The sequence below is a fragment of the Coregonus clupeaformis genome, chromosome 25 (genome assembly GCF_020615455.1).
Source record: "Coregonus clupeaformis isolate EN_2021a chromosome 25, ASM2061545v1, whole genome shotgun sequence".
Taxonomy (NCBI): Eukaryota; Metazoa; Chordata; class Actinopteri; order Salmoniformes; family Salmonidae; genus Coregonus; species Coregonus clupeaformis.
This window is the reverse complement of record NC_059216.1, coordinates 18,609,235-18,636,096: the sequence shown is the minus strand read 5'-3', so window position 1 is coordinate 18,636,096 and position 26,862 is coordinate 18,609,235. Positions and strand designations below refer to the sequence as shown.

At 41.9% G+C, this 26,862-nt stretch overlaps 3 protein-coding genes across 3 annotated transcripts; 2 read left to right on the top strand and 1 right to left on the bottom strand.

Annotated features, from left to right (window-relative positions):
• Nucleotides 1-242: 242 nt before the first annotated feature.
• On the bottom strand, nucleotides 243-6,438 carry gmfb (glia maturation factor, beta). The gene is made up of 7 exons (XM_041847331.2): nucleotides 6,370-6,438; nucleotides 5,057-5,153; nucleotides 4,230-4,279; nucleotides 3,917-3,966; nucleotides 3,514-3,596; nucleotides 3,140-3,213; nucleotides 243-2,950 (listed from the first exon to the last, which is right to left on the bottom strand). Exons 1-7 carry the CDS (start codon nucleotides 6,370-6,372, stop codon nucleotides 2,879-2,881), a joined length of 429 nt encoding a protein of 142 aa, XP_041703265.1. The 5' UTR covers nucleotides 6,373-6,438; the 3' UTR covers nucleotides 243-2,878.
• A 264-nt stretch (nucleotides 6,439-6,702) lies between these two features.
• On the top strand, nucleotides 6,703-9,159 carry LOC121539089. Its single transcript, XM_041847330.2, has 4 exons — nucleotides 6,703-6,843; nucleotides 7,171-7,185; nucleotides 7,299-8,345; nucleotides 8,717-9,159. Exons 3-4 carry the CDS (start codon nucleotides 7,321-7,323, stop codon nucleotides 8,784-8,786), a joined length of 1,095 nt encoding a protein of 364 aa, XP_041703264.1. The 5' UTR covers nucleotides 6,703-6,843; nucleotides 7,171-7,185; nucleotides 7,299-7,320; the 3' UTR covers nucleotides 8,787-9,159.
• Nucleotides 9,160-16,525: 7,366 nt separating this feature from the next.
• On the top strand, nucleotides 16,526-24,245 carry LOC121539088 (synaptojanin-2-binding protein-like). The gene is made up of 4 exons (XM_041847329.2): nucleotides 16,526-16,754; nucleotides 18,071-18,207; nucleotides 20,185-20,280; nucleotides 20,531-24,245. The coding sequence occupies exons 1-4, from the start codon at nucleotides 16,688-16,690 to the stop codon at nucleotides 20,681-20,683; spliced, it is 453 nt and encodes a 150-aa protein (XP_041703263.1). The 5' UTR covers nucleotides 16,526-16,687; the 3' UTR covers nucleotides 20,684-24,245.
• Nucleotides 24,246-26,862: the final 2,617 nt, after the last annotated feature.

Here is a 26,862-nt window from a genome sequence, read left to right as displayed (position 1 = left end):
AACTACAGGATGCTGTGACCGCGAGACAGGAAGGGGGCGTGGCATTGGGCATACGCACAGACGTTCCTTCTTCAGGTTGCGTTCCAGAGCGTCGCGGCAGGCGCCTTTTGGCAACACGGGAGTTTCAAGAAAGAGAGAATAAGCTTTTGAGACCCCCACCCTGAAGAACAGTTTTAAGTGATAATAGGCATATAATAATCGGACATACATTATAACAGACACACGTCAGATATTCAACATGGTGACTTTGTATATTACATTTAATGCATACAACATTAAACATCATTTTTGTTTTATTGGGACAACTGTATTACGCATGGAAAAATACAAATATTTCACAAGTTTCACTGACACCATTGGGTAGCCGAATATGTTACATGTTTTGAGTTGCTGTTTTGTTAAGAAAAAATTAATAAAAGCTGTTGATCTGAGAAAGTACAGAACTATAATAGGAAAAATACATCAATTCAAAGCGATCAATACACTTAATAGGCCACATGTTTCTACAAGGATATAGCTATATCTTATTAATGAATGCAGATTGAATAATTATTTCCAGGGCTGATTATCTCTATTCATCAGTTCCATCATCAGTTCCAAATGGCACCCTGTTCCCTTCATAGTGCACTACGGGACCATAGGACTCTGGTCAAAATAAGTTCACTATAAAGGGAACAGGGTGACATTTGGAACACACATTATCTAAAAAACATGTTGATAATTATCCAACTACTGTAGTGTTTAATCTTAACACACTTTGTCAGCAACTTCCCCCTGTGATTGCGTTTGCATGCATGTTCTCTATATTATTGCTTGTGTCAATCAAAGTATGCCAATTTTGAATTCATTATTGAGGATACATTCACTGTGTAAAACAAAGAACATGCTCTACAAACTGACATACTATTGAAGGCTTGTTTGGGCTGTTTTTTGTCATAATGCAAACTGTCGGACAAAGACACACTGACGAAAGCATGCACTTGTATTTACAGTAGCTTACCACGTCAAAGGTTTTTTTTTTTTTTTACGGCTCATTAAGCGTTTTCATTTTTCACATTGACACCAGCTGATTGCACAATTCAGAGTAAAAACAGGAATGTTCCAGTACAGTTCATACATACAGGATTATGAGGTGATGTTTAAAGCTATAGTCTTATTTTGCTTTTTGATGTCACGTTTCAGCAGATGGTAAGACATAAGTCATTGTTCACGTCCCAAATGGTACCATAATCCCTTTATAGTGCACTTCTTTTGACCAGAGTCCTATGGTGCACTATACGGGGAAAGAGAGTGTCATTGTTTGTTTTCGGAGTTTACATTTTAAATATGTTCTTCGGAAGAATACTCTGATGGAAAGAGAAACAGCCTTTTGGAATATCACCAATCCAAATGTAATACAGTATACTTGTCGAGCGGTTTCCTGGACATACTGTAGGATTAAGACTAGCCCTGGACTAAGGCATGTTCAATGGAGAATCTCCACTGAAAGTGCTTTTTTTGTCCAGAACTAGTCTTAGTTTGTGCCCAGGAAACCGGCTCTTCAAGTTCTTTCACGCCTGCTAAAAAATAAAGGATTTAAAAAAGGCAAAAAGATGACTCTCTAATCTCCCAGTGTATTCACACCTGTCCAAGGTTGGGACACAGACTGGTTTCCCGGACACACATTAAGTGAGTCTCTATTGAAAAAGCTTTCTAGTCCAAGGACTAGGCTTAATCTGTGTCTGGGAAACTGGCCCTAAAACAAAACAGAGGTTTCTTTCAAGAACATATCAGTGAAAATCTTTGTAGGCGAAACAGGTTCTGCACTTTGAAGGACACAGTTCAAATGGTATAAAACATTGTGCACTACTTTTGACCAAAAGTAGTGCACTATGTAGGGAATAGTGTACCATTTGGGGTGAAAAACATTACCTCACTGCAAAGTCTCACTAAGAATCACACTGATTCTCCACTAAACAAAGATGAACAGAGATATCGAACTGTCCTTTGTTTCACTCAAAAACAGTCTGCAGCCTCTTAAAATGTTACTTATCGACCAATAGCATCAATAATTCCATTACCCCGGAACAACTGCAATAAGAACGTATACACCCAGAAACCAGATGGTGAATTGTATTTTAGCTGTTTTTTTATAGTATTGTAATTTGGATTAAGATCCTTTGTTGTCATATTGTGTCATATAAACTTAAATCAGTGAGTGAAAAATGAATTTATTTCTTTATACTGACCTACCTTTCTAAGCAGAATGAGAAATTCCACACAACATAATCAAAGATACATTGAATTTGGATGTAAAATGTATGGCTATGATTGTGTGATTAAGGTCAAAAGTGCTTCAAGCCTTGAGGCACTTCCATCTTGAAAATGTATAAAGAAGAATCAAAGTCGTGTATTATCTTCACAACCCAGGATCCTCCCACAAGTCATATATTTATGACTTAATTTGAAGAAAAAAAAACAGCTCCCCAAATCAAAGCTCCCCTCTTAATATCCAGAACCATCCTTTTGATTACAGTATAAAAATAAATAAAAATAGGACAAAAAAAATAAAAGTGGTTAGAATCTAATCTATCAAGTCATAATTATGTAAACTAAACAAGCAAAACTCAAACTCAAAAGCAATTGCCGCCATGACAATTCCTTTCAATTTTCCTTGAGTTTTGCTCGTGTAGGAGAGGGAATGCTCTGTCCACCTCAGTAGGAGTGGTAATGTTAATTCTATACAGACACAGGAAACTGGCACATGTTGAAGGGGAGAGGGAGATTGTATGGGAATAGGTACATAGAGGAGGGAAACGTAAGGTATGGTGTTTTCTTCCCAAGTGTCTTGTTCCTCCTCTAGACCGTTCAGTCCACTAGATCACCAAATGGCCTCGTCTTAACCGAAGAACCCAAGCTTCTCTCTAAGCCATTCCTCTGTCAGGTCCTCTGTGTTTCTGATCTCAAACACCTGGAAGAAATGAGGGGGAGACGATATATAAGACTGATAACTCCCCTTTTCACAAGCTATAAGTCAACATCTTTGAAGCCATGTTCATGTAAACACATACTAATATAATTTATGGATTTAGTACTAGTTTATTACTAAATCCAGATAGCTTTGAGCTCCAAAGATGAAAGAAACAGTGAACACACTAACCTTAGTCAACTGGACAGTTTGCACCAGCTTGTTTTTGCTTCCAGCGTACATCATCTGCTGCTCGGGTTTACATCCTGAGAAAAAGAGACGTGGCAAAACAAATAGAAATAGAATTAGGAAATACAACGATATGTCTCTCTACGGGGTCAAACTAAAACCCGCTCTATGCATGTCTTAAATCACTTCCAACTAAAACAACATATCTTACTATCCAATAATAAGGTAACCTTAGTTACCATGACCTCATCGGGTGTTAAAAAAAAAAAAAAAAAAAATGGCAGACTGAATTCATCTTTCTTTTACAAAATGGGGCCAAAACGTGTCGTTACAGATATAGTAGCTACAGGGATGTTGAGGACCGGATCTTATCTTACCCACTGGACTAGAGAATATGAAGCAGAGGGGGTAAGAAACTCGTCCATCATTATGTTGGTACTTGTAGCTATACACCACAAACGTGCACAAGGGGGTTAAGGAGAACATTTAGGATGAATATAAAAAAGATGATAGCAGCGATTTGACTGTGCTCAAAACGTTCACTTTTTAAAAAAATCACGCATTCATGCCAATGGGAGACTTGTGGGTGGGGGGGGGGGGACCCATTCTGATTGGCTGGGCCTGGCTCCCAAGTGGGTGGGCCTATGGCCTCCCAGGTCCAACCTGAAATCTATAGATTAGGGCCTAATGAATTTATTTCAATTGACTTGATTTCATTATATGAACTGTAACTCAGTAAATTGTTGCATCTATTTTTGTTCAGCATAGATGAAAGGATATCTTGGCTGTCTTTCAGGCAGTTCATCCTTCAGATCATCAGGAGAAATATCCTAGGATGAGAGAGAGGAAAATCAAGATTCAAATCAAATCACATTTTATTTAGAAAGTCCTTTTTACATCAGCAGATGTCACAAAGTGCTATACAGAAACCCAGCCTAAAAACCCCAAACAGCAAGCAATGCAGAAGCACGGTTAAATATGTACTTTACGACAGTAGGTTCCATGCTACATCATACAAGATGCTATAAGAGGTGTGTGGATAAGACACTTATAACACTGACGTCATCATACAATAACCAATCTGGCAACTTACCTCATGTTCTTCATCAAGGATGACAAGCTGCTTGTCCTTGTCAATCTTCACTGAGAAAGAGAAAACACAAAAAAATATTTAGGAAAAATGTTCCTCAGATCTTCAACAGTCAATATGTTGCTCCTTCCCAAGCACTTGACCCTAGCACCATATGTGTGTAGAAGCAAAAACAACATTATCAACTTTAGATTATTTATGATTAGGAGGATACTGACTGATTTATGATTAGGAGGATACTGACTGATTTATGATTAGGAGGATACTTACTGATTTATGATTAGGAGGATACTTACTGATTTATGATTAGGAGGATACTTACTGATTTATGATTAGGAGGATATGGATTTATGATTAGGAGGATACTTACTGATTTATGATTAGGAGGATACTGACTGATTTATGATCAGGAGGATATGGATTTATGATTAGGAGGATACTTACTGATTTGTGATTAGGAGGATACTTACTGATTTATAATTAGGAGGATACTTACTGATTTATGATTAGGAGGATACTTACTGATTTATGATTAGGAGGATACTTACTGATTTATGATTAGGAGGATATGGATTTATGATTAGGAGGATACTTACTGATTTGTGATTAGGAGGATAGTTACTGATTTATGATTAGGAGGATACTTACTGATTTATGATTAGGAGGATACTTACTGATTTATGATTAGGAGGATATGGATTTATGATTAGGAGGATACTTACTGATTTGTGATTAGGAGGATACTTACTGATTTGTGATTAATAGTTTACTTACTGAGATTTGTGATTAAGAGGATACTTACTGAGATTTGTGATTAAGAGGATACTTACTGATGATAGCAGCATTGTTAGTCTCCTTCCGGAAGCGGAACTCCCGTAGCTTTTTAACTAGGTCTCCATCAACGTCACACACAACCAGTGATTCACTCTGAAAGTAACAGATAGAAGGAAAGATATCTGGACCTGTATTCATAAAGCCTCTCAGAGTTGGAGTGCGGATCTAGGATCCGTTTAGCTTTTTAGATAATAAATACGATGACATGGACAGGGGAGGGACCTGATCCCAGATCAGCGCTCCTACTCTAAAAGGCTTTATGAATATGGGAACAGGAATAAGGATTGTTATGATTTCTCATTTCAAAGGAGATCAGATCCCTCTAACACATGATTGGGAACTTTTGATGATAGCCTACAGAATAATAATGATGGTCATTCACACCTCAAAGCGTTAAGATATCATGTCTCTGAACTTGCAAATTCTATTAACTTGTGAAATAATTGCTGCCATCCATGATCACACCTGATGTATTTTTGGAATGAGCGGCAGGTAGCTTAGTGGTTAAGAGCGTAGTGCCAGTAACTGAAAGGTCGCTGGTTCTAATCCCCGAGCCGACTAGGTGAAAAATCTGTCGATGTGCCCTTGAGCAAGGCACTTAACCCTAATTGCTCCTGTAAGTCGCTCTGGATAAGAGCGTCTGCTAAATGACTAAAAAACAAAAAAAAAACATTGTTCATGATGGGTTAAATTCCTTTGTTCAATGGCCTGCTCTGGATTTGATTTGACAGGTAATAGGAAATAACGACGTGCAATGATTTAGCAACTACAGGGTTATAGAAATATTTGGTACTGTCAAATACGAGAGATGCGCATCCCTGACAATGCCGAGTTTAATTTGTCTTGAAGCCAAATGTAGCTAGCTAGCTAGTTAGGTCTAGCAAACTACAGGAAATGCGTATCTAACTAGCTAGCTGGCTTGCGTTCTATACAACAAAGCGCATAGAATCTGACACAGAATGGTCACGGCACTTTGACGATCTGAAATTAGCTGGTTTCATCGAGAAGCTAGGGTAATTACAATGGAATTTGATGTGGCTAACTTTCTCAGACAATGCATGGGGTTATCAGTTAGCCAGCTAGCTAACTATCAATCTATCTATGCTCCATACCGTCACATGTTGCAGTATATCACAATGAGCTGGGTGGAACAACTGCATATTTAAAAACATTGTACAGAAAGCGAAACTCATTTCGAATTAAAGAGGCGATTATACAGGCAGAGGGTGTCAACCGGTTGCTACTTGAAAATAAGCCCTAGCAAAATACATTTATTGAGGTTTTTCAACCCACCTCTGCAACAACTTACCATTTTCCCTGAAGCGCAGACTCAATTGTTCTGTCTAGACCGGAGGAGGGCAGTACAGAACACTATTTTTTCCGCCCACATAAACTTGTGACTCTGATCTGACCAATCCCCGCCCCACACCAATTCAAAGTCATTATTAGGAATATTTTTGTATCATGTCATACTGTACTAGTTGAATTTTACTCACATAAAAGTTGAGGGAGAAAGGGTAGATATACTTTTATTCATTTTCAATGTTCTGTCACCTTCATTTCCCGACTGCAATCCAAGAAAATATATGTGACTCTGGAACGCACCCATTTGGTTCCACTCTTTCCTTCCGCCCAATGTTGACGTCATATTCTAGGCGTGAGTGCAGACTGTGCACTTCCTTTATTTCAGGAGTTTTGTACAGTATTTTTAATCTCTCAACTGGCACATTTTTAGTTGTTTCTAACTTTATAATTTGTTGAAAGACGTCCCTCTTTTGTCGAGGTAATGTTGAAAAGCCTAACATACTTTAAAAACATGTCTTGATTGTACTTTGATCGTTGAGCAGCAAAAATATGTATAATCAGCTAGGTAGCTGGCTAATGTTTGCTAGCTAATGTTAGCTAACGTTAACTGTACATCGAGCCAGCTAGCGTTCTGCATGTGTACAACACTAAACAGCCTGCAATCCAGTTTAATTTAAAGCTTATAGGTAGCTTGTGATAACCAAACTATGTTGCTAGTTACTTCAGGCTGTTAACTAAAGTAGCTAATAGGCCATAGAGTATGCTTCAGACCTAACAACTTTATTTTCCCCCCATTACCTTTCAGGACATGGATTTCTCGGTGAGTTAGCTACTTTTATCAATCACGTTTATTATCAAGGTATGCCTGTTTTAAGATGGTAAATATGTTGGTGAAGATCATGGTACCAATCTCCCTGTTTTTTTGGCATGAAGCTGGCAGATGCCATAGCGGACGATGTCCCGGGCCAAGCTAAGAAAGTGGCAAACCCCAACCCAGCTGCCCCCAACGCCCCTCCGCCCACTAACCCAGGATGGCCTGGTGCGGCCCCCGGAGCCCCCACACAGCCCTCTGCTCCTGGGGGATTCCCTGGCGGCCCACAGTCTGGGCCAGGGGCCCCAGGGCAGTTCCCTGGAAGTCAAGGACCCTTCTCCTCCGGTCCCGGAGCACCAGGGCAGTATCCTGGAGCTCCCTCTGCCCCTGGTGGGTTCCTGCCCGGCCCAGGGGTACCGGCACAGTACCCAGCTGGGCCTGGAGCCCCGGGACAGTACCCAGCTGGGCCTGCAGCCCCGGGACAGTACCCACCCGGACCTGGAGCCCCGGGACAACACCCAGCTGGGCCTGCAGCCCCGGGACAGTACCCAGCTGGGCCTGGAGCCCCGGGACAACACCCAGCTGGGCCTGGAGCCCCGGGACAATACCCACCCGGGCCTGGAGCCCCGGGACAATACCCACCCGGGCCTGGAGCCCCGGGACAACACCCAGCTGGGCCTGGAGCCCCGGGACAATACCCACCCGGGCCTGGAGCCCCGGGACAATACCCACCCGGACCTGGAGCCCCGGGACAATACCCACCCGGACCTGGAGCCCCGGGACAATACCCACACGGACCTGGAGCACCTGGACAGTTCCCTGGGCAGTTCCCTCCTGGTGGAGCCCCCGGCCAGTTCCCTGGAGCCCCCATGCAGTACCCGTCTGGACCCTTCCAAACTAGCCCCGGAGCACCCCCAGGACCCTACCCCAACGTGGCTTACCCAGGAGCCCAGCCTGGTGGGGGGATGTATGGGCCTGGAGGTCCAGGAGCTGCCTTCCCTCCTGCAGGAGGCACCTACTCTGGGTTCGCTGGTGGGGCCTTCCCTCCAATCCCCCCTGGATCATGGGGTCCTGGAGGCGGTGGAGGCGGTGGAGGCTTCCCTCCCCAGCCCGGCCACCCAGGGCCCACGGGACCATACGGGGGACAAGCAGCTCCAGGAGGCATGCTGGTGAGTAAATACATGCTTTTAAAACACCACACATTTCTGCTTGCTTGCTTCCTGGTGCACTTCTGTCCTAGTCTTCACCGGAGGATCTCTGTACACGTGGTGTGGCTCTTTTTGTAGGGTTTCCTTGCCTCGTTTTACATTCCTAATTTCGCAAGCTAACATTGAGCGCAGCGTTCAGGATGGTGGATCAGGGATTTGCTGGTCTTGATCTTCTACAACCATCACCGCAATAACATTATATTGGTCTGAGGTGCACTGCTCTGAGGTATTTTCTGCAGGGCGCAAACAAGGCAAGGCAAAACAAAAGAATATATACAGTTATATCATAATGTATCATTTACAGTTATATCATATGTATTCTTGTCTTTCAGCCCAGACATAATATACCATATCCACCACATTTTTGAAAGCACTGAACTCGTCAGATTTTCAGTCGGATGAGGACACCACCCGCAGCATTCACCTTGTGGTTTGGTTTAAGAACTACAAAATCACCTTGTGGTTTGGTTTAAGAAAAAGCAGCAGCGTTATTTAGTCGGTGTAAGAGGTTTTTACTAGCTCATACCTGGGGGAGAAAGGGAACCCAAAAATGTTTGCTGTCATTCAAGTGCAATACATAGCCTTGGCTTTTGTGAAACGACACATTTTATATTATTTCATTAAAGTCACACTTATCTTTACAATAAAATGTTATGCTACTTTCTAATAAAGCTAAATATAATGTGGTAGTAATCCTCCTGTACTCATGTGTTTGCCAGCATTGATGAAATGTCAATTGTGTTACGTATTTGAAATAAAAGAACACTATCACTTGTGTTTTGCACGTGTTCTGATTTTGTTTTTGCATTGCAGTGTTTAAAGAAGTCGTTTTGGGATGTATGGCCCATAAAATGATATTAATCAAGAGGTGGTACAACTGGTTGACGGAAATTACGTTGTTTCAATTCATCCAGTTATTCCTGCTAAGGCTGATGACTCATTCTAATTTAGTCTCAGGTTCTGGTTTGTTTGGTGTAGGGTGTAGTGGAGACTCTTCTAAGGGGGATGACTCATTCTTCCAGTGGCGTTTGGAATGTAGGTGCGGTTCTAGAGTTAGCCAACAGTCATTTCATTACTCATCATGATATATCTGTATCAATAGGGAAATGTTTTGCATTTGTAAAGAAACTTTATTTGTATTTCTTCCTCGATATAATGAGGATGCATCTACTATGTTTTAATTACAACTAAGTGACAGTTTTAGTGTCGCCACTGGATAGTGGTCAAATGGTCATTTCTCTTGGCACCTGATATAACGTCATTTTAATAAAGCTCATATATTCAATATTCTTACCCATTCTTTATGCAATCCTCTTCCATTATTTTTTGAAATGTGTACTTCTATTGGATATGTTGTTGATAAAAAAAAAAAGACTACTTCTATTAGTCTAATCTTTTTGAATAAAACACTAAGACTGATGACCTGTGATGTTAATGTGCCCTCTGTTTCAGCCAGTGCCCTACGAACTGCCTCTCCATGCTGGCATCATGCCCAGGCTGTTGATCACCATAGTAGGGGAACCCATCGCTGGAGGAGACCGGTAGGTACTCACACTACTACACTAGGCTACAGGATTCATTCGCCCATTCATTCGCCCATTCATCCATTCAATACATATGTTCCATTAATGCTGACAAAAGGGTGTTTTCACATAAAGTCCTCTTATAAAAGATCCGATCTCAGTCCTCTTTAAAAGATCCGATCTCAGTCCTCTTTAAAAGATCCGATCTCAGTCCTCTTATAAAAGATCAGATCTCAGTCCTCTTATAAAAGATCAGATCTCAGTCCTCTTATAAAAGATCAGATCTCAGTCCTCTTATAAAAGATCAGATCTCAGTCCTCTTATAAAAGATCCGATCTCAGTCCTCTTTAAAATATCCGATCTCAGTCCTCTTTAAAATGTCCAATCTCAGTCCTGTTATAAAAGATCCGATCTCAGTCCTCTTTAAAAGATCCGATCTCAGTCCTCTTTAAAAGATCCGATCTCAGTCCTGTTATAAAAGATCAGATCTCAGTCCTCTTATAAAAGATCAGATCTCAGTCCTCTTATAAAAGATCAGATCTCAGTCCTCTTATAAAAGATCAGATCTCAGTCCTCTTTAAAAGATCCGATCTCAGTCCTCTTATAAAAGATCCGATCACAGTCCTCTTTAAAAGATCCGATCTCAGTCCTCTTTAAAAGATCCGATCTCAGTCCTCTTATAAAGATCTGATCTCAGTCCTCTTTAAAAGATCCGATCTCAGTCCTCTTATAAAAGATCAGATCTCAGTCCTCTTATACAGTGGGGGAAAAAAGTATTTAGTCAGCCACCAATTGTGCAAGTTCTCCCACTTAAAAAGATGAGAGAGGCCTGTAATTTTCATCATAGGTACACGTCAACTATGACAGACAGAATGAGAAAAAAAATCCAGAAAATCACATTGTAGGATTTTTAATGAATTTATTTGCAAATTATGGTGGAAAATAAGTATTTGGTCAATAACAAAAGTTTCTCAATACTTTGTTATATACCCTTTCTTGGCAATGACACAGGTCAAACGTTTTCTGTAAGTCTTCACAAGGTTTTCACACACTGTTGCTGGTATTTTGGCCCATTCCTCCATGCAGATCTCCTCTAGAGCAGTGATGTTTTGGGGCTGTCGCTGGGCAACACGGACTTTCAACTCCCTCCAAAGATTTTCTATGGGGTTGAGATCTGGAGACTGGCTAGGCCACTCCAGGACCTTGAAATGCTTCTTACGAAGCCACTCCTTCGTTGCCCGGGTGGTGTTTTTGGGATCATTGTCATGCTGAAAGACCCAGCCACATTTCATCTTCAGTGCCCTTGCTGATGGAAGGAGGTTTTCACTCAAAATCTCACGATACATGGCCCCATTCATTCGTTCCTTTACACGGATCAGTCGTCCTGGTCCCTTTGCAGAAAAACAGCCCCAAAGCATGATGTTTCCACCCCCATGCTTCACAGTAGGTATGGTGTTATTTGGATGCAACTCAGCATTCTTTGTCCTCCAAACACGACGAGTTGAGTTTTTACCAAAAACTTCTATTTTGGTTTCATCTGACCATATGACAAAAAAATATCTCAATTTGTCTGTCATAGTTGACGTGTACCTATGAGTGGGAGAACTTGCACAATTGGTGGCTGACTAAATACTTTTTTTCCCCACTGTATGAGCTGGTTCGGGGTCGGCCCTGTAGTGTGAAAAGGGGTATATGAGCTGCACCCCCCATCCAGTCCATTGGCCCATAGGCTCTGGTCAAAAGTAGTGCACTTCATAGGGAATAGGGTGCCAGTGTTGAAAACCACCTGATCAAAAGTAGTGTACTACATAGGGGCGGCAGGTAGCTTAGTGGTTAAGAGCGTTGTGCCAGTAACCGAAAGCTCGCTGGTTCTAATCCTCGAGCCGACTAGGTGAAAAATCTGTCGTTGTGCCCTTGAGCAAGGCACTTAACCCTAATTGCTCCTGTAAGTCGCTCTGGATAAGAGCGTCTGCTAAATGACTAAAATGTAAATGTCTCTGAGTGTCAGATCATGCTCGGGGCCACGCAGTAGAGAGTGACATCCCCCACCACACGTAGCAGGGTGACGTCCTCAAACCCTCCGGCTCTGTGCTCCAGACAACTGTGTTATTTATCCACTTATGTTCCCTTTATCTAATATTAGGTTTTGGTTGAAGATCTGATAACATTCAGTATCACAAATATGCAAAAGTAGAGAAAATTAGAAAAGGGGGCAAATACTTTTTCATAGCACTGTATGTCTAGCTGTCCGATGACACGTTCTGATGGAATGGCTTGTCCTGCACTTTGTAAAAACCCAGAGTGCATCGACTGAATGTTGGAAAAAGATCTTGGTTCCTTTCTAAACATAGCAATGTGAATGCAAAGAGGACTTGGACCACAAAATAAATGAAGTGAACTGGCAAAATAATTGAGTCCTCATTCCAAGGCAAGGGCAGTGTGAATACAAAGAGAAGTGAGTGATTTTACTCTTTTTTTTTTTTTTTTACCCCAGAGTTCACTTTAAAGAGGACTGAGATCGGATCTTTTGAAGAGGACTGAGATCGAATATTTTATAAGAGGACTGAGATCTGATCTTTTACAGTGGGGAAAAAAAGTATTTAGTCAGCCACCAATTGTGCAAGTTCTCCCACTTAAAAAGATGAGAGAGGCCTGTAATTAGGTACACATCAACTATGACATACAAATTGAGAAAATAAAATCCAGAAAATCACATTGTAGGATTTTTAATGAATTTATTTGCAAATTATGGTGGAAAATAAGTATTTGGTCACCTACAAACAAGCAAGATTTCTGGCTCTCACAGACCTGTAACTTCTTCTTTAAGAGGCTCCTCTGTCCTCCACTCGTTACCTGTATTAATGGCACCTGTTTGAACTTGTTATCAGTATAAAAGACACCTGTCCACAACCTCAAACAGTCACACTCCAAACTCCACTATGGCCAAGACCAAAGAGCTGTCAAAGCACACCAGAAACACAATTGTAGACCTGCACCAGGCTGGGAAGACTGAATATGCAATAGGTAAGCAGCTTGGTTGAAGAAATCAACTGTGGGAGCAATTATTAGGAAATGGAAGACATACAAGACCACTGATAATCTCCCTCGATCTGGGGCTCCACGCAAGATCTCACCCCGTGGGGTCAAAATGATCACAAGAACGGTGAGCAAAAATCCCAGAACCACACGGGGGGACCTAGTGAATGACCTGCAGAGAGCTGGGACCAAAGTAACAAAGCCTACCATCAGTAACACACTACGCCGCCAGGGACTCAAATCCTGCAGTGCCAGACGTGTCCCCCTGCTTAAGCCAGTACATGTCCAGGCCCGTCTGAAGTTTGCTAGAGTGCATTTGGATGATCCAGAAGAGGATTGGGAGAATGTCATATGGTCAGATGAAACCAAAATAGAACTTTTTGGTAAAAACTCAACTCGTCGTGTTTGGAGGACAAAGAATGCTGAGTTGCATCCAAAGAACACCATACCTACTGTGAAGCATGTGGGTGGAAACATCATGCTTTGGGTCTGTTTTTCTGCAAAGGGACCAATACAACTGATCCGTGTAAAGGAAAGAATGAATGGGGCCATGTATCGTGAGATTTTGAGTGAAAACCTCCTTTCATCAGCAAGGGCATTGAAGATGAAACGTGGCTGGGTCTTTCAGCATGACAATGATCCCAAACACACCGCCCGGGCAACGAAGGAGTGGCTTCGTAAGAAGCATTTCAAGGTCCTGGAGTGGCCTAGCCAGTCTCCAGATCTCAACCCCATAGAAAATCTTTGGAGGGAGTTGAAAGTCCGTGTTGCCCAGCGACAGCCCCAAAACATCACTGCTCTAGAGGAGATCTGCATGGAGGAATGGGCCAAAATACCAGCAACAGTGTGTGAAAACCTTGTGAAGACTTACAGAAAACGTTTGACCTGTGTCATTGCCAACAAAGGGTATATAACAAAGTATTGAGAAACTTCTGTTATTGACCAAATACTTATTTTCCACCATAATTTGCAAATAAATTCATTAAAAATCCTACAATGTGATTTTCTGGATTTTTTTGTCTCATTTTGTCTGTCATAGTTGACGTGTACCTATGATGAAAATTACAGGCCTCTCTTGCACAATTGGTGGCTGACTAAATACTTTTTTTCCCCCCCACTGTGTGTATATATATATATATATATATATATATATATATATATAAAAATTTCACATTGTCGTTTTCAGCACGGTTCCAGGAACCATGGTGGATGGGTAATCAGGTCAGCTCAGTGCAGCTTGGTTTGGCTCAGTAGTGTGAAAAGCCCTGTACAGCATGTCCTATAGGCTATGGGAAAATGCCTTTTTTTTCTTTTCTTTTTTTCTTACAGAGATGTAATTCTGGCCACAATCAAATGACTGTCATATATATATACAGGTAAAAGTCAGTAAATTAGAATATTTTGAAAAACTTGATTTATTTCAGTAATTGCATTCAAAAGGTGTAACTTGTACATTATATTTATTCATTGCACACAGACTGATGCATTCAAATGTTTATTTCATTTAATTTTGATGATTTGAAGTGGCAACAAATGAAAATCCAAAATTCCGTGTGTCACAAAATTAGAATATTACTTAAGGCTAATACAAAAAAGGGATTTTTTAGAAATGTTGGCCAACTGAAAAGTATGAAAATGAAAAATATGAGCATGTACAATACTCAATACTTGGTTGGAGCTCCTTTTGCCTCAATTACTGCATTAATGCGGCGTGGCATGGAGTCGATGAGTTTCTGGCACTGCTCAGGTGTTATGAGAGCCCAGGTTGCTCTGATAGTGGCCTTCAACTCTTCTGCGTTGTTGGGTCTGGCATTCTGCATCTTCCTTTTTCACAATACCCCACAGATTTTCTATGGGGCTAAGGTCAGGGGAGTTGGCTGGCCAATTTAGAACAGAAATACCATGGTCCGTAAACCAGGCACGGGTAGATTTTGCGCTGTGTGCAGGCGCCAAGTCCTGTTGGAACCTGAAATCTCCATCTCCATAGAGCAGGTCAGCAGCAGGAAGCATGAAGTGCTCTAAAACTTGCTGGTAGACGGCTGCGTTGACCCTGGATCTCAGGAAACAGAGTGGACCGACACCAGCAGATGACATGGCACCCCAAACCATCACTGATGGTGGAAACTTTACACTAGACTTCAGGCAACGTGGATCCTGTGCCTCTCCTGTCTTCCTCCAGACTCTGGGACCTCGATTTCCAAAGGAAATGCAAAATTTGCTTTCGTCAGAAAACATGACTTTAGACCACTCAGCAGCAGTCCAGCTCTTTTTTCCTTAGCCCAGGTGAGACGCTTTTGCGCTGTTTCTTGGTCAACAGTGGCTTGACACGAGGTATGCGGCAGTTGAAACCCATGTCTTTCAAGCGTCTCTTGGTGGTGGATCTTGAAGCCCTGACTCCAGCAGCTGTCCACTCCTTGTGAATCTCCCCCACATTTTTGAATGGTTTTTTTTTCACAATCTTGACTAGGCGCGGTGATCCCTATCGCTTGTACACTTTTTTCTGACCACAGTTTTTCCTTCCCTTTGCCTCTCTATTAATGTGTTTGGACACAGAGCTCTGAGAACAGCCAGCCTCTTCTGCAATAACCTTTTGTGTCTTTCCCTCCTTGTGCAATGTGTCGATGGTCGCCTTTTGGACAGCTGTCAAATCTGAAGTCTTCCCCATGTTTGTGTAGGCTTCAGAACTGGACTGAGAGACCATTTAAAGCCCTTTGCAGGTGTTTTGAGTTAATCAGCTGATTAGTTTGTGGCACCAGGTGTCTTCAAAATGTAACCCTTACACAATATTCTAATTTTGTGACACACGGAATTTTGGATTTTCATTTGTTGCCACTTCAAATCATCAAAATTAAATGAAATAAACATTTGAATGCATCAGTCTGTGTGCAATGAATAAATATAATGTGCAAGTTACACCTTTTGAATGCAATTACTGAAATAAATCAAGTTTTTCAAAATATTCTAATTTACTGACTTTTACCTGTATATATATATATATATATATATATATATATATATATATATATATCGTGGTAAATAATCTATACAAATTAGGGAAAGGTACTGGGCTATGTAACGGTAGCAGAGAAGGAGATATCTGCTCTTTAAGTCCTAGGGAAAGTAACCATGTTTATTCTGCATGAAATGTCTAGGCCAATGGGGCAAAGGTGCCGTGTCCTTACATTTCACAATGTTTTCATTACAGCAGAACTGTAGGCTTCGGCTGTATTTGACATGTTAAGTGTGTTTTACTGTCTATAATCACAGTCTTGGTTAGCCTTTCAGAGTTATGGTGTGTGTGTGTGAGGCTAGATGGACTTGGATGGACTAGCATAATAGACAGAGCCTTGGTTGGCTGGTCTAGGTCTTTTAGCTAGATCTAGCTCATAAATCATAGAAAATGTGTCTTTAATTTTTCAGTATTAATCCTTGACTGTGTCTGTCATCTCCCGATGACTTGAGGATCACATCATGTTATCACTAACATGATGGGGGGAATGCTACTACCCAGCTAGTACCCCCAGATTGATGAGAACCATCTGTTTCTCTTGAACGATAGTATCAGTTATGGGTGGTTCAATCAAAGGTCATGAGTAGAGCAGTAGATTGAAGAGCATTCTGGGAAGTGGAGTTCTAGTCCATCAGAGAGCAGCAAACTGCAGGCAGCAGAGACCGTACTCCTGCATGAGTTCACCTTCACATTTATAACTACTCTCAAAAACAGGCCTCCGGATTCCTTACATCATGAACGGGTCAGCAACGTATACTACGCCTACCGTGCTGGATATACAGTTGAAAAGAGGACCACAAGGTAAGAAAATAGCTTTCAGTCGCAACTCAGACATAACTACTGTTAGTTAGCAAGCTTGCAAACGGATGGCCTGGATAGCTAGCAAGCTCGCTAGTTAGCAACAGTTAACTGGCTGGCTGTCTTTATTCAACTTCTGCCAATGTCGTGGCTAATCTGGTCATTGCAAATAGGCTTCAATTTGAACGTCACGGAGATCGGATTTTCCTCCTTTTGCTACCGAGACAAATTAGGCTCTAGCTAGCAATGCTAACTACACTGAACTAAAAATGTTAACGCAACAATTTCAAAGATTTTACTGAGTTAACGTTACAGTTCATATAAGGAAACCAATCAATTACCGCACGGCAAGTGGTACCGATGCACCAAGTCTGGAACCAACTGGACCCTGAACAGCTTCTACCCCCAAGCCATAAGACTGCTAAATAGTTAGTCCGGGTAGCTATTTGGTTAACTATAACTATCTGCATTGACCCCATTTTGCACAATTTTTCGACTCATCACATACGCTGCTGGTACTGTTTTATCTAACCTGTTGCCGAGTCACTTTATTCCTAGTTATATGTACATATCTACCTCAATTAAATCGTTCCTCTACACATCGACTCGGTACCCCGTGTATGTAGCCAAGTTATCGTTACTCATTGTGCATTTATTGTTACGTGTTTTACTTTTCTATTATTTCTCTATTTTCTTTCTCTCTGCATTGTTGGTAAGGGCCGGTAAGTATTTCACTGTTAGTATACACTTGTTGTTTACGAAGCATGTGACCAATCACATTTGATTAGATTTTTCTAGCCAGTCACCTCCAGTGAGAATACCCTTATGTAGCTAGCTAGCCTCCATATCTCCAAGACGAGTTGAGTTAAACTAGCGTTTCCATGGCATTTCCATTGTTTTTGGAGTTCCATTGACCTCTTTACCGCATCTGCAATATTATTTTATGACAAGACTGACTGCATGGAAGGGAATTATAGGCTACTTCTGGAATGGTTCCGCTTGTACCTTGTCCCACATAGATGACGTCATTCTAATCAGCAGACTTCTCCTTCAGTCCACACCCCCCATGACCTTTCCCCAACATATAATACTTGCTGCACTGCCATAGTTACATAGCCTTCCCCATAGAATTAGAACACTTTATATTTCTCTATGGCCTTTCCCTCTTTGAATATCCAGAAGGTAAATCAGAAGGCTATCAGTCAGCAAATGGCCATGTAATGAGAACTCCATACTAAGTACCTCACCTGAAACTTTCATTTACTGTTCTCTCTCTCTCTCACTGTCCCTCTCCCTGTCCCCCCTCTCCCTCCCTCCAGGTCTGGGTTTTAACATCGTGGGGGGTCTGGACCAGCAGGATGTCCTGAATGACAGTGGGATCTATGTGGCCAAAATCAAAGAGAATGGAGCTGCAGCGCTGGATGACAGATTACAAGAGGGAGACAAGATATTGGCGGTAAAGATGGACTTTCACCTTTTTGAGTTTTGGAGCAGATAACCTCGTACCCACTGGCTCAATTGCTTGAGGGCCAGCCGACTGGTAGATTAGGGAGCAGAGGGTAAGAAGGGGGAATGTAATGTGAGGTTTGAATCCATCAATCAATCGTCTATCTAGGAAATGTGTATTAGGCTTTAGATTCCAGCCATCTACTGCAGAAGTGTGGCTTTAATTACATGAGCCTTTTCTCTGGAAGGGAGATCCTAAATGATCATGGTACTATCAATTATAGTTCTCGATCATATAACATTGCTATCAGTGGCGGTCAGTGCCGTTTCAGATGAGGGAGGACGATAATTTTTTCATGAGCATGGCCTTATTTCTATTACAGCATATTGGATGACTGTCATTCATATTCCATTCACCCAGTGGTCCTCTGTAGCTCAGCTGGTAGAGCACAGCGCTTGTAACGCCAAGGTAGTGGGTTCGATCCCCGGGACCACCCATACACAAAAATGTATGCACGCATGACTGTAAGTCGCTTTGGATAAAAGCGTCTGCTAAATGGCATATTATTATTATTAATGTAACATCGATAGGTTTAGGCTACTACATGATACTCAAATTTTCCCTATACCCATCATGAGGTTGCTACAACCTAGCCTATGAATGAAAGTTTACAATGTAGGTGCACACAGGTCGAGAGACAAATTTGATGTGACAGACATTGACATTCAATACCGCCTTGCACACTCTTGCCTGCATCTAGCTGATATTGGGTGAAATCATTAGTCCAACAGTTGCAAATGAGAGTTTCTATTGGACAAATTCGGGTGTGTTTATCCCTGTTTTGTTCAGTTTGCTTCTGTTTTAAGAAACGTTTTTCAACAGAATCGGCGGAATGAATACAGCCCTGATCACGCATAAACACAGTTCACAGTTTCATAGCAGCCACGTTGTATTCCATCTCGCATCTACGTTATGCGCGCTCCTCCTCTCACCTCTTCCCTTCGCTTGTGGACTTCAGTGCACAACACATGAGCTGTATGTGAGCAGGCGAAAAAACCTTTCCAAGCCAAACCGTTGTCACCATATTAGCTAAAGTAACGTCATAGTCAGCATAGCTAATAGAACTAACGCGTTAGTAAACCCGCTACAATCATGCAGTAACGTTACAGTGTATAGTCAGTAAGCAGTTAGACCGGCGGGCCCCGGTGGCAATAAATTAGTAAAACCAAAAGCTTACCGTGACTTGGAAGAGTTCCAGTGTTGTGTTGGATAGTGATAGCCAGCTAGCTAACATAGCATCCCTCTGTTTGAGCAGAGTGTTTCAGTGGGCTAAACTAGCTAGCTGCATTTGCTAGCTAAGTGAAACTGAAAGTGGAAATGAAAAATACTATTTCTCTCTTGCTTCTCCTTAATTTAGGAAGAAATTAATTTAACTGTTCAACTATTTTCTTTCGCTCTCTGTGAGTCAACTACTCACCACATTTTATGCAGTGCTAGCTAGCTGTAGTTTATGCTTTCAGTACTAGATGAATTATCTGATCCTTTGATTGGGTGGATAACATGTCAGTTCATGCTGCAAGAGCTCTAATGGGCTGGAGGACATCCTCCGGAAGTTGTCATAATTACTGTGTAAGTCTATGGAAGGGGTTGAGAACCATGAGCCTCCTAGGTTTTGTATTGAAGTCAATGTACCCAGAGGAGGATGGAATCTAGCTGTCCTCCGGCTACACCATGGTGCTGCCCTACAGAGTGCTGTTGAGGCTACTGTAGACCTTCTTTGCAAAACAGTGTGTTTTAATCAATTATTTGGGGACGTGAATATATTTAGTTTTATCTAAAAAGGATAACTTTTTAAATGTTTTACCATTTTAATTTGTATGAAATTCACTGAGGAGGATGGTCCTCCCCTTCCTCCTCTGAGGAGCCTCAACTGATTGCTGTGTACCAAGCTCCATTATGTTATTTTCCTCTGTTTGTGCTATGTAGATTAATGGCCACAAGCTGGAGAACCTTTCACACAGTGCAGCGGTGGAGCTCTTCAGATCAGCAGGAGAGGACGTGCGGCTACGCGTTCAGCAGAGGGTGAGTGAGACGTCCACAGGCTCTTCTCACTCATCTGAGCCTTCTCAATCAACCGTCTTGGGCAGGGTGGGTCATGTTCATTAGGGCACATTGTAGCAAAGTGTTTTGCAACTGATAACAGAAAGAAGCATTTCTTATTGGACAAATTCCGATAGTACTAGGCTATATCCCTCGGTCTGAACACAACTCAGATATGGTTGTTAGATGTGTTATTTTGCTGCCCCCTGAAGAAGTCTCTCTGTCCCAACAGCCCACCATGGCGATGAATGGTCCCACCAGCTCCGGGCCAGATGGGGACTCTTCTGTCTCCTCCTTGGGAATACTGGTGGCTGTCCTGGGAGCTGCTGCAGCCGTTGCCTTCCTCTACATGCGCTTCCAGCCACAACTGAGAAGGCACTTTTAACACACTAACTTTCTCAAAGCATTTTTAACAGCAAAAGCTGGGACTGAACTTTGCTGAAGGCCAAAAAAAAAAATATATGAAGAAGAAGAAACGAACTAGGGGAAAAAAAAGTAAGCCATGTTTCAGGATTTATAGTTGTTCATATCGTTAGAATTCTGCATCTTTGTTTTTATTATTTTTCCTGTGTATTTTGTGATTATCATAGTTGCTAAACGTATGTTGTTTTCTTGCCACAGGGATAACACCAATGACATGAGATAATGAGCTAACTTTGTCATGGTCAAACAAAGAAAAAGAAAGATGTAGGCTTCACAATGAACATGGCATTCCTACTGCTGAACGGAGCTGTGCCCCTCAGACAGAACCACGTGGTGTGGATAGAAAGCGTGTTTATTCCAAAGATATCATTTATATCCGTCAGGAGGAGAGAGATTTATTTGTAGAGTTGAGCCCTGACTCACTCTAGGGGCCTGCTGGCTCATTATTTTCCTGTTCTCACAGGGAGGTTTTGGAAACGGAAAGGCCATGTTGTGTTAAGTCACTCAGAGGAGCCTTTGTAACTGAATGGCTGATCTGTTTTGGGGGGAGCCAGTGGGCTATGAGAACCCACTCACTGTATTTTGATTTGGCTAGTCCTTCTGTACAGATGCATATTAGCTATGTTTTGTTTTCATCTTTCCTTTGTCCTAAAACCGTCTCTATAGCAACAATACTTCCGGTTGCAGTAGCTGTATATATGTGAAGGTAACGTTTGGGCTCCTGGCGTTGGGAGGTGGTTCAAACTAGTCACACTGACGAGGTGGTATGTTCAATCAGCGATGCGCTGTGAACATAGTAGCCTGGTTCCAGATCTGTTTGTGCTCTTGCCTATTTCTTTGCTGTCCTCATCAAGCCAAACAGTTTGGCGTGACAAGGAGTTAGCGCTATAGCACAAACCGACTGGCACTGGGGCTGACGTAAACCAGGCATCCCGTGTTATGTCCCTGAAAGAGAGATGGTATTTTAAATGCTTCCAGGTTCACATCGAGACTTGGGTTATTGTTAAAAGTAATTCAAGTATTTTCTGTTAATCTAATCCAGGCATGTGCTCACTTACACATTAACGGCAGTAGGCTACATGTTTTATGGAAAGGGAAATATATCGCTTAATCTATTGCTTTCGTTTGTTTGCAAAGGAAAACAAAATATTGTGACTTTCGAACGAATATGACTATAGGTCCAACAACTGTATGTGGAGCCGTTCTGTTGATCCAACCCTCTGATAAAGTCCTGATGCTGCCACCTAGTGAACGTTTAGCATTCCCGCAGCTCATCCGATCACTGTAATAGAGGGTGGACTAAATAGGTGTCTAAGGTGAGCGTAAGGCCGTTTTGTCATAGGGTTCGTTCGTCCTAAATGGCACCGTATTCCCTATGTAGTGCACTACTTTTCACCAGGAACCATATGTAGTGCTGCTGGAGCGCGGGGGAGCGGCGCTCCCTCACTTTTTTCAATTTGAGAAGTACACGGAGCTGGTAGAAGTATTTCTGTAAAATGTAATCTGATACATTCCAAATATTTATTTAATTACCACTAAAATTCCATGAAAAACGATAGAATGACAAACCAAATAAATATGTATAGCAGCCTAAAGGAAACCAACTCGCTGAGCGCGCTGCCGAACTGCAGCAACAAGTGGCAAAACATAGGGCGAGTTCTTTCCTGGTCCAACACGCTCTGCGCTCACTTCGAGCGGGACAAATCCTACGTAACAAGAACACACAGACAGAACTACGAGGGGGTTGCTAAAATGGCTGTCCTCAAAACCATTGTAATGGACTTGGGGCTCATATACGACGCACTTAATGAACTCACCTTGTCTGAGTGTAGCCTATGTCTGCTTTAATACGCTCACGAAACAGTAATTCAAGAAGATCTAAATTCCCATGACACCTTTTGGTATTAACTGTATGTAGGTGCGTGTGTGTCACCCTGCTAACTAATAAGAAGCTAATGAGTTCAATAAGTACATGCCAAGGAAGAACAGACCAGGACAGTAGCAATGTAATGCAAAATGCTGTGTGTTTTGATAATGTTTCGGGCACCTATTAAAATTCATGTTGAATTTGCGTGCACCAGCATGAATCATTGTAATGTACATTTAGACTGTTCATGCGGTCACCTTGGACAGGAGTCGGGGCACCCAACTGGACCCTAGCCAGCCAGCTGTCCCAGACTTAGGACACTGACTGTCCCTTCACTTGAGTACAGAATATCACCTCTCCAAACTGATTGTTTGTTTTCAAAAAGGCATTGATGATTATGATTATTGATATAGCAAATGAATTGCTGTGGGGTTTTGGACAGATCTCTACACTTTTACCCATTAAACAAGAATCAAGCTAGTATGAAAATGAGATTACATGTAAACAAACAAAAAAAGCTGTCCTCTTCATGTATGTTTATTCTGCTTCTGTGTGTCCACCACCAGTTTGGTGTAGGATAGTTCCACTTTTGATCGAATGAAACCTTGCCATGAATTGTATTGAATTGGGTCAGTGAACTTTGTGGAGCAGAATAAATTGTTTCCCTATGCCCACTTGTCTTCGACCCCAGACTAAAGCTAATTGACTCTGCAAACGTGAGGGAATAAGAATGCACATTGAAATTGTGATGAGGTGATAGACCAACTTTTAAGATGAAAGATGAAATTAAAGTGTAACAAGTTATGTTTGTACCAGATATTTTCTAGACAAGGAGGTTGAATTGGCAGCTTTTAGGGTGGCGAAATTGAATTAACCTGAGCGACAGTCTGTTTGTGCTATCGTGTCAAGTTCTTGTCATTCATTGGCTTGACGAGGAGCAATGGGATGCCATCAAGTAGAAGTGTTGCATCAATGTGCAGCTAATGTATGTCTGTCTAATTGTGTATTTATTGTGAGCACTGACAACATTTTACATTTAAGCCATTTAGCAGATGCTCTTATCCAGAGCGACATACAGTTAGTGAGTGCATACATTTTTCATACTGGCCCCCACCCCGTGGGAATCGAACCCACAACCCTGGCGTTGCAAGCGCCACGCTCTACCGACTGAGCTACAGGAGCCCAACAACAAGCGCTTGTAGAGCCTGTGGTGGGCAAGAATCTAAAGGGAATTAATGGTATTATATGGAGTCACTGGGGTGACAATAACAATGACTGTAATCTAGGGTATGTCCCAAATGGCTCCCTATGTATACTTAAGGCTCTGATCATAAGTAGTGCACTATATAGGGTGCCATTTGGGATAAGACTGTATTTTGTTTTCATTTAAAGCACATTTGGTGTGTGTTTGTGTGAAATAACTCACTTCCATTATTTCGTCACCTTTTATTATGAATTTTCTGTAAGAGACATACTGAATGCAGCACATTCAAGTTCACAAATCGTGTATGTTTTGCCCCTGTATCGTTGTTAGCCAGTGCTATATTTTTTTGGATGATCAATGTGATGCATTGTATAACTTTTGCCTTAAAATGAAGCAGTGTATTTGTTTTCAAATTGAATAAAGAAATCATAAATGAATAAACCTTTATGGTCAGCATGTGTCCCATGTTTCCCTTAATTCTTCAAGCAAGTATTTATTAGTGTTATAAATTATTTATTACTGTACCCCCCTTATGCTCATGTCCTGCACTTCTGCACAATCTTAACGTTGCTACTGATTCTGCTGTATTAAAAAAAATGGGAGGGGTTGGGGTGGTGATACCTCCCATGGCTTTGGAAGACGATGAGGAGGAAGAGGAACATGGTGGTGATGATAAATCTTGATTATAAAAGTGAATAGTTACAAATAAAAGCATAGCTCTCTTGGTAAAAGCTTTGTTGACTGCTGCAACTCGGCGCTCTTTCTCTCCTCATTTATGCAGCCCTTGATCAATTGGGTAGTGGATTGGAGGACGCTGTGAGGCAGCCTGTAGCAAGATGACGTAATCAAACATTTCTGCTCCTAAAAGCAAACGTATGCTTGATCCCAAAATGTGGTCGGAGGCGCTGTATCGATGGTGTGACGCAATTGCGGAGCCTCCCGTGGCATGCAGAGGCCAAATTGGGCTCCATACTGTATCGGACAAATTTTGAAACAATGCCGAGGGTTTCAAATAAGTTCAGCATTGACATGATTGGTTGATGGTAGGGGGTGGCGGAGGGTCCTGTATAAACACAAATTGACTTCCTTCACAACAGCTCTGCGCTGCTCCCTGAACAGCTGTGTGATGTACACCACATGTCATGGCTAGAAAGGATACAGCTTTTGTTAAATTAACGTCAAAAGTTGCATTTTTTTTGTTGCATTTTTCCTAACCTAATTCTCTTAACCTGCTGCGTAAATTCGGACAAAAGCTGTATCCCATCTGGTCATAACCCGCACCACACGGTTCGGATGATTTCATACACTTTCTTTTTAGCAGTTTTCTCGAGACCGGAGGACACCGTTTTTCGCGGCGAGAGATATGGTTGGGTGGGGAGGATATCATCGAATGGACAGAGACGGAGGACAGTAGCTAGCTTCAGCAAAAACGACTCGACTCTCGATCTATCTGTGTGATGAAAGGGCCACATCATCCGCGACTGATGCCTGCGAACTCAACTGCTGCACCAGCTACAATTATCATGGCTTGGATACATTCTACACCTGCGCTGTTGCTAGCTTTTACCACCACAGCTGACAAGCCAAAAGTGAACCTTAAAACAATACGGAAATCTATTGCCAGCTAGATATTGTCGTAGTAAATATATTATGTTATAGCTTGGTCTGACTAAAATCTTGTGCATGACCCATCTTGTGTTGGGCCTTTGGATTTAATACAATGCACAAAGACTTCTATCTTGTCGGCCTTATCAGCAGGTGGCTATGGACAACACCCACGCCATAGGTCTCTCAGTTCTCCCAACTCACGAGTTATTGCTCTGAGGACATACACACACACACCCCCACACACACACACACATACACACACACACACACACACACACACACACATCATCATTGTTAAACATACACACATACACACACACACACATACACACACATACACACACACACACATACACACACACACACACACACACACACATACACACACGCACACACACACACACACACACATCATTGTTAAGCACACACACACAAAAACCCCTTCTCTTAGGCTGAACATCTGAAGACAGAGAACCCGACTCAGAGCCAATGCAATGGAAGTGACCTCGACCAACTCATCAGGACCAATCAGAAGATCAGAACTACTAGAATCAACCTACTTTATTTTATTGTATAAAATGTCAGCACACAATGTTTAGGGGCTCGCTCTCTCAGATATCTCCCTACGAGGTTGACGAACGGGTCCGTGCACGCTATTTACAGATATCTTTACCTCTGAATAAACTGCCTCATATTATACAATTATCCACCTTGTCCGAAAGTCTCTACTTGGTCTCCGTTCTCCAGTAAACTTGTGATCATCAACAAACTTGGTAGCAGAGGATGGTTTTCTAACTCTGAATTCGGTCCATAAAAGTTGATAGAGACAGGAGACAAGTAAGAGACGGATCTGAAAGGACGGGTGACCTGTCCGCAGGAGCAGCCGGGAATCCAGCTCGCCTCAGGAAACTGATCTAGACGGCCGTCAATACAAAGGTAAGCAGAACCTGTTAAAACAAAATCTGCATATTGTATTGTAGGATAAACCCAAATTATGATCAGTAGTACTGGGCGTGAGTATGGATTACTGATAAATTTATAACATATCTATTATGACTCAAAAGGCACATATGTAAAGATATCTGAATTCTTTAGGTTTTTACTGTTGAAATGTGACTCTCTAGGGGAGGAGTCTAGTTACAGAGGTTGTGGTTCACGAGAGACGGACCCTTTTATTTTTTGCTGTTGATATCTGAAATCTTAGGTTTTTACTGTTGAAATGTGACTCTAAGAGAAGAAGTCTAGTTACAGTGGTTTTATTTCCTGTTGAATTGCGGCTTTCTAGTGAGAAGCCTATTACAGTTTTTTTGGTTCACAAGCGATGGACCCTTTTATTTGATCCACAAGAGAAGGATCTGGTGACTTGATAAAAAGATTCAGATAGTCGGGTTGAGTTAATTCCGTGAGAATCCAAGTCCAGAAAAGGTTCTCCCGACTAGACGCCAGTTGAATGGTTTAAACG